The sequence below is a fragment of the Microcebus murinus genome, chromosome 16 (assembly GCF_040939455.1).
Source record: "Microcebus murinus isolate Inina chromosome 16, M.murinus_Inina_mat1.0, whole genome shotgun sequence".
In the NCBI taxonomy this organism is placed as follows: domain Eukaryota; kingdom Metazoa; phylum Chordata; class Mammalia; order Primates; family Cheirogaleidae; genus Microcebus; species Microcebus murinus.
This window is the reverse complement of record NC_134119.1, coordinates 63,801,850-63,819,425: the sequence shown is the minus strand read 5'-3', so window position 1 is coordinate 63,819,425 and position 17,576 is coordinate 63,801,850. Positions and strand designations below refer to the sequence as shown.

Sequence of the window (17,576 nt, the reverse complement as noted above, 5' to 3'; positions counted from 1 at the left end):
AGCTTCAAATGCATCAGCTGTAAATATATATTCACACCACTGTATCTGCATCTTTGATTCATAGTTTTTATAAATGATTTCCAGACTTCCATCCCTTAATTTTGGCCTTCTGTGCCATATAAGGACAGATAATTCCTAACTATAAGGGATTAATGTTCTCAGTAATTTTTCAAATTATATTTTATGTAACTTTACTATCTGCTTTGAAAAATAACAGTATTTTACTAAAATTGGTGCTCAATGAAAATTAAAAAATATAGAAATATGAAAAAAAAAAAAACCCTGCAGATTGTCCTTGCTGATGCAAGGGTGAACAGCCTGTCACATATGATCAGATGCACTATTCATTCATAGGGGCACATAAGAGTTTGACTAAGGTATATGATGTTCCTACACTAATCTTCTTCTAAATTTAGCCATCATTTTCATGAATTTGTGTTACTGAATGAGTATATAAAAAATTGGCCAGGCGCGGTGGCTCACGCCTGTAATCCTAGCACTCTGGCAGGCCAAGGTGGGCAGATCGCTCAAGGTCAGGAGTTTAAACCACCCTGAGAAAGAGCAAGACCTCGTCTCTACTATAAACACAAAGAAATTAATTGGCCAACTAATAGATACAGAAAAATTTAGCCGGGCACAGTGGCGCATGCCTGTAGTCCCAGCTACTCGGGAGGCTGAGGCAGGAGGATTGCTTGAGTCCAGAAATTTGAGGTTGCTGTGAGCTAGGCTGACTCCACAGTACTCTATACTGGGCAACAAAGTGAGACTCTGTCTCAAAAAAAAAAAAAAAAAATTATTTCCACTTCTAACAAAATTCAGCAATTTCACTGATGTGTTTCCTACTAGCTTTTTCTATTTGAATATCCTAGTTTAAAGTTCCTATTCTATGATTTACAGAGCAAAGGGATGAACATTATATACTGATACACACTAACTCCTCTTCCAAAAGTATTCTTCACTCCCACTGCTAAAAAATATCAGTCATGCCCCAATTATCAATGTGTTTGATAAAATTTATCAAATTCTAGCTATTTTTGTCCTTTCTCAGAATGGGGGAAGGAGAATATGGGGCAGAGAACTTGACAAAAGTTATCTACCACAAAAAGCCTTTACTTAAGTTTTTTTTTGAGACAGAGTCTCACTTTGTTGCCCAGACTACAGTGAGTGCCGTAGCGTCAGCCTCGCTCACAGCAACCTCAAACTCCTGGGCTCAAGCAATCCTCCTGCCTCAGCCTCCCGAGTAGCTGGGACTACAGGCACGTGCCACCATGCCCGGCTAATTTTTTCTATATATATTAGTTGGCCAATTAATTTCTATTTATAGTAGAGATGGAGTCTCGCTTTTGCTCTGGCTGGTCTCGAACTCCTGAACTCAAACGATCCGCCCGCCTTGGCCTGCCAGAGAGCTAGGATTACAGGCGTGAGCCACCGCGCCCGGCCTTTACCTAAGTTTTGATGAAAGTAATGCTAACGCCCTTAGAAGGCAATCATGTCAAAGCCTAAATGAAAATGTGGAGAATAAGAAACTAATAATAAATTCAACATTTACAGGCCGGGCGTGGTGGCTCACGCCTGTAATGCTAGCACTCTAGGAGGCCGAGGCAGGAGGATCGCTCAAGGTCAAGAGTTCAAAAACAGCCTGAGCAAGACCCCAAATCTACTAAAAATAGAAAGAAATTAATTGACCAACAAAAAATATATATACAAAAAATTAGCTGGGCATGGTGGCGCATGCCTGTAGTCTCAGCTACTTGGGAGGCTGAGGCAGTAGGATGGATTGAGCCCAGGAGATTGAGGTTGCTGTGAGCTAGGCTGATGCCACAGCACTCACTCTAGCCTGGGCAACAAAGTGAGACTGTCTCAAAAAAACATTCAACATTTACTAATGTTTGTCATTATTAACTCTTCTGACACTTAAATGCCTGCCTTAACAATGAATAATCAATGGTGTACCGTGTTTCCCCGAAAATAAGACCTATCCATAAAATAAGCCCTAGCCCCGAAAATAAGACCTAGTGATGGGCATGGCTACGCAGCATATCTGCACAACCCATGCATTTCATTGCAGAGTGGTAAAGACAAGCAGCCCTTCTAATCTGCCATCATGACAACTACTATCCCAGAGGTGACCAGAAAAGTGTGGGCAGCCTCACCAACAAGGTCAGCTCCCCGTCAGGTCCCGGCCATCCTGGGTGTGTTGCAAGCTGAGGCTTTGAGGGGAAAATAACACATCCCCTGAAAATAAGCCCTAGGGTAACTTTTTGAGGAAAAATAAATATGAGACCCTGTCTTATTTTTGGGAAAACACAGTATTACATAGTGTCCTATTACTGCAAGATTAACAAAACTGACTTTTCAGTCTATACTGTCATAAAAGATAACTAAATCTATATAAAACAAATAGAACATTAGAAAAAGTCCAGACAGACAGGATCCAACTTGATTAGAGAGGCTAGGGGAGAACAAGAGCTAATCATAACAGGACTGTGCCAAATTAGTATTGTATATTACAATATTGAGTGGTTTTCTACATTACAACTGTCTCCCTGAATTAATTTTATTAAGGCTACTTTCAGGTTTCCTGTTTGGAATGCAAGCTTATATTCTGGAGGTGATCTCAACACAATTTTCAAATATTAAATATTTTTCCCATTTATTAATATAACAAATATTGAGCACCTATCAAGTACTTGGCAATGTTAAGATTATATAGATTCAATAGTGAACAAAGTTTCTGCCCTTATGAAGTTACCATTATAGTGGACACTAATTGTGGCATGTCCATAATGATACTTTTGTAAAAGACTTGATAAAACTCTCAGCCTAACACCTCTAAGTAGTAAAAGGTGAAGGTTGTGACTGAAGCCTTTAGTGTACCAATTATAAGGGTTCTCTGTTGTGTGGTCACTGGACCACTGGGACATGAGGAATTATGGCTGAAACACTTATTTGAAACGAATTATTTTTTCTTCTTTTAAGATTTCATTAGAAAAATTCACATGACACTTGAGCCTTCAAAAAAATCATTTTATAGAATTTTTTTCCTGTGTGGATTCCCTGACATTCTTACCACCTCTATTACTTTTATAGGATTTATCACCAACATGGATCTTGTGATGAATTGTAAGATTTGATCGCCAACTGAAGCTCTTACCACATATCTCACATTTGTAAGGTTTCTCCCCTGTGTGAACCCTCTGATGAGACTGTAGTTGTGAAGACCGACTGAAGACTTTAACACACACATCACATTTGTATGGTTTCTCTCCAGTGTGGACACTCTGATGAAGCTGAAGACTTGAGGCCTGACTGAAGTACTTACCACACTCCCCACACTTATATGGCTTCTCCCCTGTGTGCACCCTCTGATGCATATCAAGATTCAGGCTCCACTTGAAGCCCTTCCCACACTCCTCACATTTGTATGGCTTTTCTCCAGTGTGGACTTTTTGATGGGCTTGAAGGTGTGCACTCCGACCAAAGCTCTTCCCACATTCTTCACATTTGAATGGTTTTTCTCCACTATGGACTCTCTGATGGGCCAGAAGATTTGATGCCTGCCTGAAGACCTTCCCACACTCCTCACAATTATATGGTTTCTCTCCTGTGTGGATTCTACAATGAATTTTAAGATCTGCTCTACGACTGAACCCCTTCCCACAGTCTTCACATTTGTATGGTTTCTCACCGGTATGGATCAGCTGGTGGATCTGAAGTCGTGAATTCTGATTGAAGCCTTGCCCACACTCCTCACACTTGTAAGGTTTCTCTATACTGTGGGCCTTCTGATGGATTTGAAGATATGAACTTTGACTGAAGCCCTTCCCACACACCTCACATTTATAGGGTTTCTCTCCTGTGTGGACTACTAGATGAACTTGATAATGGGAGTTCCTCCTGAAGCTCTTCCCACACTCCTCACATTTGTATGGTTTCTCTCCAGTGTGCACTCTCTGATGGGCTTGAAGATTTGAACTCAGAGTAAAGCCTTTTCCACACACGGTACATATATATGATTTCTCTCCAGTATGGACTCCCTGATGGGCCTGAAGACTTGAAGGCCGACTAAAGCCTTTACCACATTCCTCACATTTATATGGTTTTTCTCCTGTGTGGACCCTCTGATGAATATAAAGATTGGAACTACAAATGAAGCCCTTCCCACACTCCTCACATTTGTATGGCTTCTCTCCCGTATGAACTCTCTGATGGGATTGAAGATGTGAATTCCGACTGAAGCTCTTACCACATGCATCACATTTGAATGGTTTCTCCCCAGTGTGGAGTCTCTTATGGTCCTGAAGATGAGAGGCCTGACTGAAGGCCCTCCCACACTCCTCACAATTATAAGGTTTCTCTCCCGTGTGGACCTTACAATGAACATTAAGTGCTGATCTACGACTGAAACCTTTCCCACATTGATTACATTTGTATGGTTTCTCTATCATATGGACTTTCTGATGGTTTTGTAGATGTGAGTCCTGATTGAATTCCCTATCACCCTCATCACACTTAAGTTTTTCTCCCACATGAACTTTCCGAATAGGATGAACTGAGCTATAATGACAGCCTTTTCCACAGTTGACACATGTAAGAGACTTCTGTCCTGATTGTAATTGCTGTTGAAGATCAAAGCTGGAAAGATCACTGAAGGTTTTTTTACACTTGTTACACTGGTAAGGTTCCTGTCCTGTATGAATCAGGTTATTCTGATCAAATGTCAAAATCTTCATGTTGTCTTTTCCATAATCATCAGATCTATGAAATTTTTCACTTTTGCGTGCTCTATAATCATCGTGTTGACGTGAAATCCAACTGATGGGGTCAACATCCTGTTTACACTGACATAATTTATTTTTCATGGGTATTTGCTGATAGCTATTCTGATAATTCTGTGACTTAGTCAGGAAAGTTTTCCTCAAAGAATCCTGGCTTCTCAAAGTCAGAATCTCTGAATTTCCAGTATCACTGGGACCATCTGCTTTATGATTTACTATATAGTTGTCATATTCAGATATTTGAATAGACAGTCCTACCCCTACCTGGAAGGGGAAATCACCTTGTTTGTGAAACTGAAAATTATTTATCATGGGGTCTTGACACCTGGTTAAGTCGTCTGCAATTTGTTGCCAGATTTTCCAACAGGAAAGCTCTTCATTTGTTCCTCCACCTTGAATACTCCTTAACTCACTTTGACTGTTCTCTTCTGTAAGGACAAAGAATTCAGAGATATAGACAGGTGAGTTTTTTGTTCAAAGATCCAAGAACTATTTAGGACACAGTGTGAGACTTTAATGAACCTCAGGATGGTGCAGCTTATCTTTTCCACAACATACAAAATTTTCTGGTTTACATACTGACAGAAACCAAGAAGTGGTCCACTAAGCTCCTAACTATTAAGCACTAATATGAAATCCATTCAAAAACACAACTATTGATATACTATCTAAATCATTTTTTAAAAATTACATATCTTTCCTACCATAATGCACTATCAATAAGGAGAATATGTTGTAGTGCTCATAGTTTTACAACTACAGCCCAGAATAGTGCCTAACAGTTAGTAAGTACTCAAAAAATGTATATATAGATGAATTCCAGTTTGATTTCCAAGATTCTCTATAACTCCAAATTCAAGTTTAAGTTTGAGCCAAGTCATAGAAGCAAATGAGCTTTTACAAGTAAGGTATCTGAAATATGAAAAGAACTGGAAAGTACAGGGTATTTTTTGTTTTTTTGAGACACAGTCTCACTATGTTGCCTGGGCTAAAGTGCCGTGGCGTCAGACTAGTTTACAGCAACCTCAAACTCCTGGGCTCAAGGGATCCTCCTGCCTCAGCCTCCCGAGTAGCTGGGACTACAGGCATGCGCCACCATGCCCAGCTAATTTTTTCTACATATATATTTTTAGTTGGCCAATTAATTTCTTTCTATTTTTAGTAGAGATGAGGTCTTGCTCTTGCTCAGGCTGGTCTTGAACTCCAGAGCTGAAATGATCCGCTCACCTTGGCTTCCCAGAGTGTTATGATTACAGGCGTGTGCCACCATACCTGGCCTGGAACATACAGTTTTGCTGAGAAGTTGAAAAGGTGTACCTGAGGCAAGGTTACATCAAGGGGGTTAATTCTGAAGAAAAAAATCAAAGGCAATAAAAACACTTGAATTCTTACAAAAATAATTCCTCCCCAAATGAATGGGCTCTGCTACAACTGTTCAAAGGAAGTCATAGGGAAAGCATGTTATTCAGTTTGGTTACAACTATAATACTCTAGGTCCCTAAGATGTGATTCTACTGGTACAGACAGGTAAACACACATACACACATATACACACGCACACAACACCACCCAGAGAAATCAGAATTAATGACCTGTGAAATTAGAATTAGGTTAGGAATTTATTGGAAGACAAAAAATATTTTGCAATATCCCTAATTTCTTCTGATTTGTTCACCTATTAGTTATCTCCATAGAAGACCCATTTCCATATGCATTAACTAATTCATTTATTCAACTAATATTTACAGAGCCCTCTATTTACAAGACTATTCTAAGCACTGAGGAGACAGCACTAAGGAGACAAAATTGCTCCACTCCTGAAAATTACACTCCACTGAGAAGACGTAACTTATAAATAAGTGAACAAAAATATATAGGAAGTGATGATAAATGCTTATACACAAAATAAGGTAGGGCACAAAAAGTAAGGGAGAATGTGTTTTTAATAAGAGTAGTCAAAGGAGGCCTCTCTTGTGATATCAAAACTAACAGAAGGCTGGGCACGGTGGTTCATGCCTGTAATCCTAGAACTCTGGGAGGCCAAGGCAGGAAGACTGCTCAAGGTCAGGAGTTCGAAACCAGCCTGAACAAGAGCGAGACCCTGTCTCTACTAAAAAATACAAAGAAATTAATTGGCCAACTAAAAATATGCAGAAAAAATTAGCCGACTATGGTGGCACATGCCTGTAGTCCCAGCTACTTGGGAGGCTGAGGCAGGAGGATTGCTTGAGCCCAGGAGTTTGAGGTTGCTGTGAGCTAGGCTGACGCCATGGCACTCGCTCTAGCCTAAGCAATAAAGCGAGACTCTGTTTCAAAAAAAAAAAAAAAAAATTACTAGTGGGATTTAATAAATTGGTTTTATAATTTGCTAATGAGATAGGAGTGAAATCTGAAAAAGAACAAACAACATATAGCAATATTCTGTCCATTTACAGATATTTTATAAAACACAAATGAAAAAGACCTGAAGACCAGAAACATCTCGGGTGCCTGCTTCCCATAAGAACCGGGAAAGGCAGGTCCCCATACTCAGGGGACCGTTTTAAGAGCTTCATAGCCTAAAGCCTCAAAGTCACAAAGATACTACAGAGGAAGGCTGTCCTCACCCACTGAGAGCAGGTTCCTAAAGTTCTCTACCATCACATCTCGGTACAGCTTCCTCTGGGCAGAGTCCAGCAGTCCCAGCTCCTCCTCAGTGAAGGCCACAGCCACGTCCTTAAATGTCACTGCTTCCTAGAACAAGAACACATGACCTCAATCTTATAACCAATGTCCACCGGACCAGGGGTCAACACAAAGTGGGAAGGATGGGTGGGAAGCTGCTCTGGATGCTGAGGCATTTGTAGTAGATTTCCCAGCCCTTCTCCTTCTCTTTTGCCATTGCCATACTGATTTTCCTCAGTTTTACCAAAAGTGCTGCTATGAAAAAGAAAGCTTTGTATATCTACCTGGTGCTCTCAGTGAGTACTGTTGTAAGTAAACTCCCTAGAACTCTAACTGTTGCATCCTGAACTAAAAAGGTTTTACTTTTTAATTAACACTGCCAATTTCCCCAGAAATGTTTACGAATTTAGCCCCAACAATGTTTGATAGCACCTGCCTTCCACAGGAAGTGGGAGCCAGGTGAGGAGTAGTGTTATACATGGAAATAAACCAAAAGGGCATGTCAGTTCTATGAATGAAAGACTCTGTGTCTCTCTTCTCCTGTCGTGGTCTTTGCCTTGAATATAATACGTTGACTCTAGATCCTTGGTTTCCCATGTGAACTTGACCAGATTCCTTGTTTTTGACAATGCTTTTTCATGTTTAAAGTGAAGATAAAATCAAGCATCTCTTCATACAGTTGCCGAAGTGTAAACACAGGGACAGAGCACAAGTGCCTGGCAAGTCCTCTAATACCACCAGACTTTTTTAAACTAAGGTCACATATTACTTTGAATTAAAAGAAAAGAAAGAAAGAAAAAAAAAAAACTCAAAGGAAAAAAGATAGACCAGTAAATAAAATATACACAGGGTATGACTGAGGCATGGGTAAGACGGAATCTAGCTCTTACCATGAGAAAAAAGTCTAACAATATTTTTTCTGAGTGAAGCAACTGTTAAATCCTGATGCTTTGTGCCATATTTGAATATTCTATCAAAAACGTCCTAAGTACTACATACAAAACATACCTTTTCAATTCTGAATACCTAATATGCTAAACAGCAGCATTTTTCAAAAATTGACTTTTTTCACCATGTTGCCTGGGCTAGAGTGCCATGGTGTCAGCCTAGCTCACAGCAACCTCAAACTCCCAGGCTCAAGCAATCCCTCTGCCTCAGCCTCCCGAGTAGCTGGGACTACAGGGATGTGCCACTATGCCTGGCTAATTTTCTCTATATATTTTTAGTTGGCCAATTAATTTCTTTCTAGTTTTAGTAGAGACAGGGTCTCGCTCTTGCTCAGGCTGGTTTCGAACTCTGGAACTTGAGCAATCCACCTGCCTTGGCCTCCCAGAGTGCTAGGATTACAGGCGTGAGCCACCGTGCCCAGCCTATAGTTTCTAAAACAGTAAAAATCCTAAACTATTTATGTAGAGAAAATAATTTAAAAATTGGGTACATATTTGATGTGAATATGACATAACAATTAACAATGAATGTTATATAATATTAAATAAAAATTTTTAAATTGTATCTGTCCTATAAATGCAAATATGTAACTTAAATACATATGATGAAGAGATTACAGAAATATAAAAGCAGTCAATTTGTTAAGTGGGGAAGTAGTAAAGTAGAAGATGTTTCTTATTTCTATTAGTTTTTCTACTTTTATTTATAAAATAAAAAATGATGAAATAAAAAAATTAAAACCCAAACCAGTTAAATTTAAATGACCCAAAATAAGTACCTGGCACACACAACAGGTCCTCAAATACCTTGACTCTCCTTTTTTCAATGAGAAACACATGTGTCCCATCTCTGTGTACAAAAATAGCATTTTTAATAGTGAGAAAAGGAAGCTCTACTCACCTTGAACTTACTCATTTTTAATTCTTCCTTCTGGGGAAGCACAGAGTCCTAAGGAGGCAGAACTAGAAAAAAAGAGAGAAGTCAATGGAAACTGGGCAATTATGTCACTAATTCCTGTGGTTGCTCCCAGTGAAGTAGAAAACGTACTTGTTCCTCAGGATGGCTGCAGATATGTGGCTTTTGAGTAGAACATGACATGGAGCTCAGATATCCATCTTTACCCTTTAGCATACAATGTGCCCAGTCACACAATGGGCCCCATCATTGGTGTGCCTGTACTTCCAGGCCACAGCTGTTAATTCTTATTCTGGGTATGGTATAAATTGAGACAATGTCTAAGAGTAGGCTCTGAAATTGATACACATAGGTTAAAATCCTGGTACAGTTAATCACTAGCAGAACAACCTTGGGGAAATTAACATCTCTTTGCCTCACTTCTGTCATCTGCAAGTGGGAGAGAAAAACAGTACCAACCTTATGGGATTATTTCAAGGTAGAAAGCTCTTAACATTGTCAGATTTCATGTGTCTTTGCAATTGCAGTAAGTAGAGGATAGTCGATAGTTTGAAATTATCCTTAAAAAACCAATTTCTACCATTAGAATATTTTAAGATGCCTAAGTTCATAGGTTGTTGCTCTGTTCATGTGAAAGTATCTTATATTTCTGAAAAATCTCGTTGTCTTTCTGTAAGTTGCTCCCTCAGCGATGAACTAATAAAACCTAAGATGCTGCAATTAAAAAAAAAAAGTTTGACAATCTATACCTAATTTGAATAAGAAAGACAGGAACCTGAGTCCATAATGTTATAAATAAAGGAATGTATAATACATAAATGGGTGAGAAGAGAAACTTCCTTTTGGCCGGGCGCGGTGGCTCACACCTGTAATTCTAGCACTCTGGGAGGGGTCAGGAGTTCAAAACCAGCCTGAGCAAGAGCAAGACCCTGTCTCTACTATAAATAGAAAGAAATTTATTGGCCAACTAAAAATATATAGAAAAAATTAGCCAGGCCCCAGCTACTTGGGAGGCTGAGGCAGGAGGACTGCTTGAGTCCAGGAGTTTGAGGTTGCTGGGAGTTAGGCTGACGCCACCACACTCACTCTAGCCTGGGCAACAAAGTGATACTCTGTCTCAAAAAAAAAAAGAAACCTCCTCATATAGCCTATCCCATAAACTAATAAATAATAAAAGACAACTAGAAAATCATCAAGGGATGCTAAAAATTATTAAGTTTGGTGAAGAATAAGATAGCTACATAATCTTAAAGTATTAACTGCAAAAGGAAAAAGATAACCTGGCAGACCCTTATCCAAAGGAACAAAGTTAAGACCACCAGTGGGAGAAACTCGCAAACCAACATGAATCCTCCTATGATGCACTGAGAAAGATGACTGGCCACTTTTGTGGGATCTTTGCTGACAACTCATTGTCTGAATTTAATCATAAACAAATATTAAATAAAAAAACAGGGACATTTTACAAAATAATTTGCCAATACTCTATAAAAATATCAAGAGCAAAAAAGAAAAATAAAATCTAAGCAGTTATTCTAGACTCAAGTGGACTAATGAAACGAAAACTAAGTACAATGCATACAATCAGACTGGGCCTTAGGGGGAGTGGAGGTGCATTTGTTCTCAAAGATTTTATTGGGAAAACTGAACAAATTTATATGTGAACTATAGATAACAGTGTGTTATCAATGTAATTAATTTCATTTTGATCACTATCTCTAGCTTGCTCTCAAATGCTTCAGCAAAAAGCCAAAACCAAAATATAAGTATGATAACTTATGAAAGAAGAAGAAGAAAAAAATTAGCTCTGACAGCTAATAGCAGCAACAGCCAGAACTTAGTACTTTCAATTTATCAACAAGAATCACACAGGGCCACTCAATGATCATGGTGAACAAGATGGTCTGTAAGAGACAGACAAACACATTCTATAATAACAAAAATAACCAAATGACTGCCTCTCCCAGCTAACATGAGTGACTACCTCATTACAAGTGACAACTACAGTCTCACTTTGTTTCCCCACCTCCTATGTAAAAATTACTACAATATTCAGTTATCAAATTACTCAATAATGACAGTATCCAATCATACTGCCCAAAACGCTCCTCAACTCAGCTACTACAAGCCAAAACTTTATAATCAGCCTCTTACCAAGACACCCCATGCATGATGATTCCCCGTGGTATGTGGGCTTCTTTGCTGCAGCAAGTTAAAATAAACTTAACTGTTCTTGGTTATAGGTATGTTCCTGGTGGTATTTGGCTATGGTCATCAACAGAGCAAATAAGCAAAATGTAAACAATTGGTGAAGCTAGGTTAAGAGCATATGAATTTCCTTATACTATTTTTTGCAACTTTTCTGTCAGTTGGAAATTATATAAAATTAAGAAATCAGGAAATAGTCATAGTAATAACAACGGTAATAAAAAAAATTGTAATGGCGATAAATAATGATAACATTTCTGGCAATAACATCTAACATCAACTAATAGTAACTAGTAGTTGATATTCCCGCTTTTGGTAGAAGTGCTCCAATACAAAAGAGGCAATGAATCCACTATCTAAAGCCTGGGAGACATATATTTTCAGGACTTCTAAGTTTCTCCATTTTGGTAAGACTTGCTACCTGCCTTCTGCTCATGTCATGATTTTGCATACAAACTTGACAATTAACAATATTTAGTGGGAAGGAAAAATCATTGGATTGAGTGAAGTTCTAATACGTCTAATATGGCCAGCTCAGTTTTATCAGTGATATCTGGCAGGGTCAGTTTTCTAGGCCTGAGTTTCCAAATAAGACTCTTTCCTGAGCTTCTCAAACTGTAAATGTGCATGGAAATCACCCTGGGATCTTGCTGAAATGCAGATTCCTGGGTCCCATTTGTAAAAATTCTAAATAAAAAGATCTGGGCATTTCTTCTCAGGTGATGCCAATGCTGCTGGTTTGTGGATCACAGTTTGAATAGGACTACAGTGCACTATCAGTCCCAAATAGCCCCAACGGAACAGAAATATACACAAGAACAACCTGACAAAATGGCACTAAAAGGTTAATAATTGTTATCTTTACATGCAAAGGCTCTGGCTAATTTAAGTTTTTTAAAAATATATTTCTGTGTCTTCTAAATTTTCCATGATTACATGTTACTAGAAACTTTAAAAATGAAATAGTTGAGAAAATTACTTTTAAAAACTCAGAGAACAGACCAAACCTGGCTCTCAAATTCTCTGCAATAAAATCCCATCCTAGTTTCACATGATACTAGCCAGTTTCCTATGGCTCAGGGAGACTACACCAAAGAGATCATGAACTCAGATCCAGACTCAGACTGCCTAGGCTCCAACGCTTGCTCTGCCTCCTGGATGACTGACTATATAGGCAAACACGTGTGCCTTAGTCTCCTCACCTTTAGAGAAGGAAAGATAGCAATACTACTTCAGAGAGCCACGATGTGGTGGAAAGGTGTCCTTAGAATGGGACTTAGCAACTATCGTTTCATTGCAATTGTAAACAGCTCCATAAGCAAGAAAATGTTTTCTCAATAGCGTTTTTAGTTCCCTCATATTTCAAATAAGTTTTCAGTGTTCACATTGTGGTTAGGGCTGGCTGCTCTAAGCCACCTTGACAGTGAGTTTTATCTCACACCTGGCAGCTTAGCAGCTATAGTGTCAAAATACGCAGAAAACAGAAAGCTCTTGGTAGTATTTGCTGACCAGAACTTTGCAACTTTCTACTGCACTGATGCATTCTCTTTCGAGTTTCTTTCCCAGAAATGGTGGAACCTCCTTGCAGCCATGAAATAATTACAAAGCCTCACACCACCTGTTCATCACAAGAACACAAGATAAGTGATACTCTACTACAGATCGTCCCTGACGACCAACTGAGCCTGTGCACAGGCTAAAAGAATGACCAATATTAACCCCTTGCCCATTATAATACTAAAATCTCCACTCTGGAGACAGACTTATCTACCATTTTTGATCATGGGACATATGTACTATGCGCTCGCATGCCCTGCACTCCACCCCAAACACATAATGATGCTCACTCTCCTCATGCATTATTCATTTTGCCTCCAGAAAAACCCCCTGATCCTGTTGATTGGGGTTGGGGGGAAGGAATCTGAGGCAGTTCATACCTCCCCCACCCAGCAGAGGGGTCTCCTGAAATAAATCCTTTTCTTCCTCGACAATCATTGTCTCAGAATTGGCTGGCTGTGTGGGGAGCAACATTGAACCCCCCCTTGTGGGTTCGTCAACATGATCACTTCCCATGCTCCAATACATGGCCCACATATTTTCTGATTTATGTAAATATCTTTGTAGAGGAAAAATGACGTGTCTTACTCACAGGGGCCTCTGCTGCCTCCTCCTCCAAACGGTGTTTTTTTGAGAAGTCAGGACTGGGGAAAGAAAAGAAGGTTGTGAAATATCAGGACTGTGTCTCCATCCCAGATAAATCACAGTGCATTCCCGAGTACCAGCTAGAGGCAACCCTCTGCTTCCTAAAAACATCAGGAGTTAGGGACAAACCATATTCATGGGTTCATAGAAACTCATTTAAAACTTTTTGTACTACCTCGTTTTTTTTCAAACATCACACTAGGAAGGTATTACTTTTAGTTTCCTTTTACAGAATAGCAAGCGAAGGCATAGAGGGGTTAACTAACTAGCCCAATTAGATACCGTATGAAGTGGTAGGCCTGGCTTGTAGATGGGGGAGTCGGATAGGGGAGCGGACAGCTCCGGACACTCTCAAACCCGGCGAAGCACGACCCGGGCTGGCCCAACCTGGTAAGACCCCAACGCAAAGAAGTCCTGCCCAGGGAAACACAAAACAACACCCTCGCGCCTCAAACCTCCGCATTTAGCTGTTCCTCCTTTTTCTCTCCATACGAAAGTCCGGTAGCTGTTGGCCTCAAGCACATTTCAGGAAAGTTCGGAAGGTTCCTATGCAGCAGATCTGAATCACTAAAACCAAGGCAAAGATGGCTGCTACGTCGTCTTCCTGGGGCGGAAGTACCTGCGACTACCAGGAGCTCAGGGACTACACTTCCCAGAATTCCCCAGCACTGCCTTCCTAGCGTGGGAAGTGCCGACGACTACAGGGAGCGTTTGGAACTACATTTCCCAGAATTCCGCAGGGAAAAATATTTACAATTTGGCCTTACTGTAGCTTAAGTATGTGAGACTACATGGCTCTCTGGGCTACACGTCAAAAATGCTGGGGGACAAGGGGGAAGGAGGAAAACTGGCAACAGTACAGCCCTCCGGGACTACACTTCCTTAATGTCGGAGACCCCTGATGCAGAAGCTGTCAACTCCCTTGAGCTCCTGTTTTCACTTCTCAGAACCCCACTTCTCTTTGGACAGTGCCACAGTCTGGATGTTTGGGCTCTCGCCCCTCCCCCACCAAAATTCGTGTTGAAATCCTAACTCCGGAGGTGATGGCATTGGGAAGTGGAGCTTTTGCGATGTAGTTAGATCAGGAGGGCAGAACCCTCATGAATAGGATTAGTGCTCTTACAAAAGTGGCCTCAGGGAGTCAGCTATGTGTGAACACAGCCAGGAGACCCATCCTGGAACCAGAGAGGGGGCCTCGCTAGACAATTAAGCTATTGGCGCCTTGATCTTGGGTTTCCTAGCCTCCAGAACTGTGAGAAATAAATTCCTGTTCATAAGCTACTCATTTATGGTATTTTGTTATAGCAGCCTGAATGGACGAAGACAGACATGGTCAAGGGGATGTAAGTCCATTGCCTATCACAGAATCTTCTTGGTAAACTCTAGAAAGCCTCACCATAGAAGTAAAAACAAACAACACTCCCTTGCCCCAAATCCAGGTAGTTCCCAGGTTCTACAGCTATCTTGTGACCAACCTGAACACTCCGGTTATCAGGAGGTACCTACAGTCTTATCAGTTATGGGGAGGGGGTGTCAACAAATTATTTTGGTTTAACCTACTGAGTTTTCTGTTACAAATTACCTTGAGGAAAGATGACCTAATATCATATCTGGTGGTACCTAAAAAGAAAGTAAAGAAGGAAAGAACCGGATTTCTGATGCCACGTGTACAGAAAACAGTTAACATAGGCTGGAGACTACTATCCTTACAAAGGCCTGCTTGCAACATGCTATGGTTTGAATGATGACGTTCCCTTGTTAAAGTTTAAGCCCCTCTTCCCCTTCCATCCCTTCCGCCATTAGTATGCAGCATCTGCCCCTCAAGAGGATGCAGCAACTAGGTGCCATCTTGGAAGCAGAGAGCAGCCCTCACTACACACAACCTGCCAGTGCCCTGTTCTTGGACTTTCCAGCTTCCAAGAGTGTGAGAAATCAGTTTCTATTGTTTATAAGTTACCCAATCTGGTATTGTTACAGCAGCACAAATAAAGATACAAGGTTAGTCCTTGACTGGTATCTGGAAACTTAGATTTTGGTAGGATTTCCACAATTCCTTGATAAGAGTGGCTCACTGTGCATAAGCTATTTGTACAATGTGGTTTACACTGAATACCTACTTTCCTTCTGAGAGTCTGGAATTTTGGTATAGGCTAGGGAGAGGTTCCCTACCTGACCAGCTCCTAGGAAAAAACTAAACTAAAAACCTAGGGCACTGAGTCTCTGTTGAGCTCCCCTGGTAGACAATTCACACATGTTGTTACAATTCAATGCTGGAAGAAATTTAGTACATTGTGAATGATTCCACAGGGAGAGGACTCTTGGAAACTTGTGCTTGATTTCCTCTGGACTTCATCCCATGCACATTTTCCCTTTGCTCAATTTACTTTCTATCATGCAAATTGGGGTGTACAGAGCATTCTGTGAAAGTACACTCCAGAAAATCAATTGTGAAAAAAGTCTCCCCAGTTAGATATAATTTGTTGAGTAAAGCCCTTTAATCAACTACACAGAAAATATTACCATCATGTCTAAGGAGTATGGAATGACATCCAAACCTGCTCTTTGTCCTTACCAGTTCCACATCCAAAAAGGGTCTGCTGCTATTATGCTATGACACCTTTTCCTTAGGGAACCTTTTTTTTCCTTTTTAATATCTCCACACATATGTTTACCCATTTTCTTTCTATATCCAGGATTTGCGCTCTCCCTGTTATAGATTAATGCTTTAAAAAGTGTAGCACACATTCGCTGTAAAAAATACCATTGTTCACACTCATCAATTTATCTGTGTATTCAAACATGCAGAGAATTTTTTTGTTTTTGAAACTTGCTATCAGAGTCCATTACTTTTTTTGTGTGACAGAGTCTCGCTTTGTTGCCCAGGCTAGAGTGAGTGCCGTGGCGTTAACCTAGCTCACAGCAACCTCAAACTCCAGGGCTCAAGCAATCCTTCTGTCTCAGCCTCCCGAGTAGCTGGACTACAGGCATGTGCCACCATGCCCGGCTAATTTTTTCTCTATATATTAGTTGGCCAATTAATTTCTTTCTATTTATAGTAGAGACGGGGTCTCACTCTTGCTCAGGCTGGTTTCGAACTCCTGACCTCAAGCAATCTGCCCGCCTCAGCCTCCCAGAGTGCTAGGATTACAGGCGCGAGCCACTGGGCCCAGCCATAGTCCATTACTTAATTTTGTTCTCATGTGCCATATAACCACATAAAACAATCATATAATATTGAGGCTTGGCCGGGCGAGGTGGCTCACACCTGTAATCCTAGCACTCTGGGAGGCCGAGGCAGGCGGATTGCTCAAGGTCAGGAGTTCGAAACCAGTCTGAGCAAGAGCAAGACCCCGTTTCTACTATAAATAGAAAGAAATTAATTGGCCAACTAATATATATGGAAAAAATTAGCCAGGCATGGTGGCACATGCCTGTAGTCCCAGCTACTGGGGAGGCTGAGGCAGGAGGATCACTTGGGCCCAGGAATTTGAGGTTGCTGTGAGCTAGGCTGACGCCACGGTACTCACTGTAGCCTAGGCAACAACGCAAGACTGTCTCAAAAAAAAAAAAAAATATATATATATATATATATATAGAGAGAGAGAGGCTTTAACTCTAAGGGGTTATCATTTAGTATTTTTCCAAATTCTACTGTCCATAATTTACTGCTTTGATACTGTTCAAATAAGAAATTAAAACTTAACTTATGGAATTATAAAATAGAAAAATACTACAAAATGCTAATTGATAGAGAAAATCACTAAAGGATATCCCTTTACACATTATCTTATGCATGTACATACACACATTCACTCACAAAGATTTACATTACAAAGACTATAATCTCTGATCTCCCAATGC

The 17,576-nt window shown here is 40.3% G+C and overlaps 1 protein-coding gene across 1 annotated transcript; it reads right to left on the bottom strand.

Moving 5' to 3' along the window:
* Window positions 1–1,203: 1,203 nt before the first annotated feature.
* ZNF226 (zinc finger protein 226) lies at window positions 1,204–16,663 on the bottom strand. The gene is made up of 5 exons (XM_012761284.2): window positions 14,171–16,663; window positions 13,663–13,714; window positions 9,291–9,352; window positions 7,385–7,511; window positions 1,204–5,206 (listed from the first exon to the last, which is right to left on the bottom strand). Exons 3-5 carry the CDS (start codon window positions 9,303–9,305, stop codon window positions 3,024–3,026), a joined length of 2,325 nt encoding a protein of 774 aa, XP_012616738.2. The 5' UTR covers window positions 9,306–9,352; window positions 13,663–13,714; window positions 14,171–16,663; the 3' UTR covers window positions 1,204–3,023.
* Window positions 16,664–17,576: the final 913 nt, after the last annotated feature.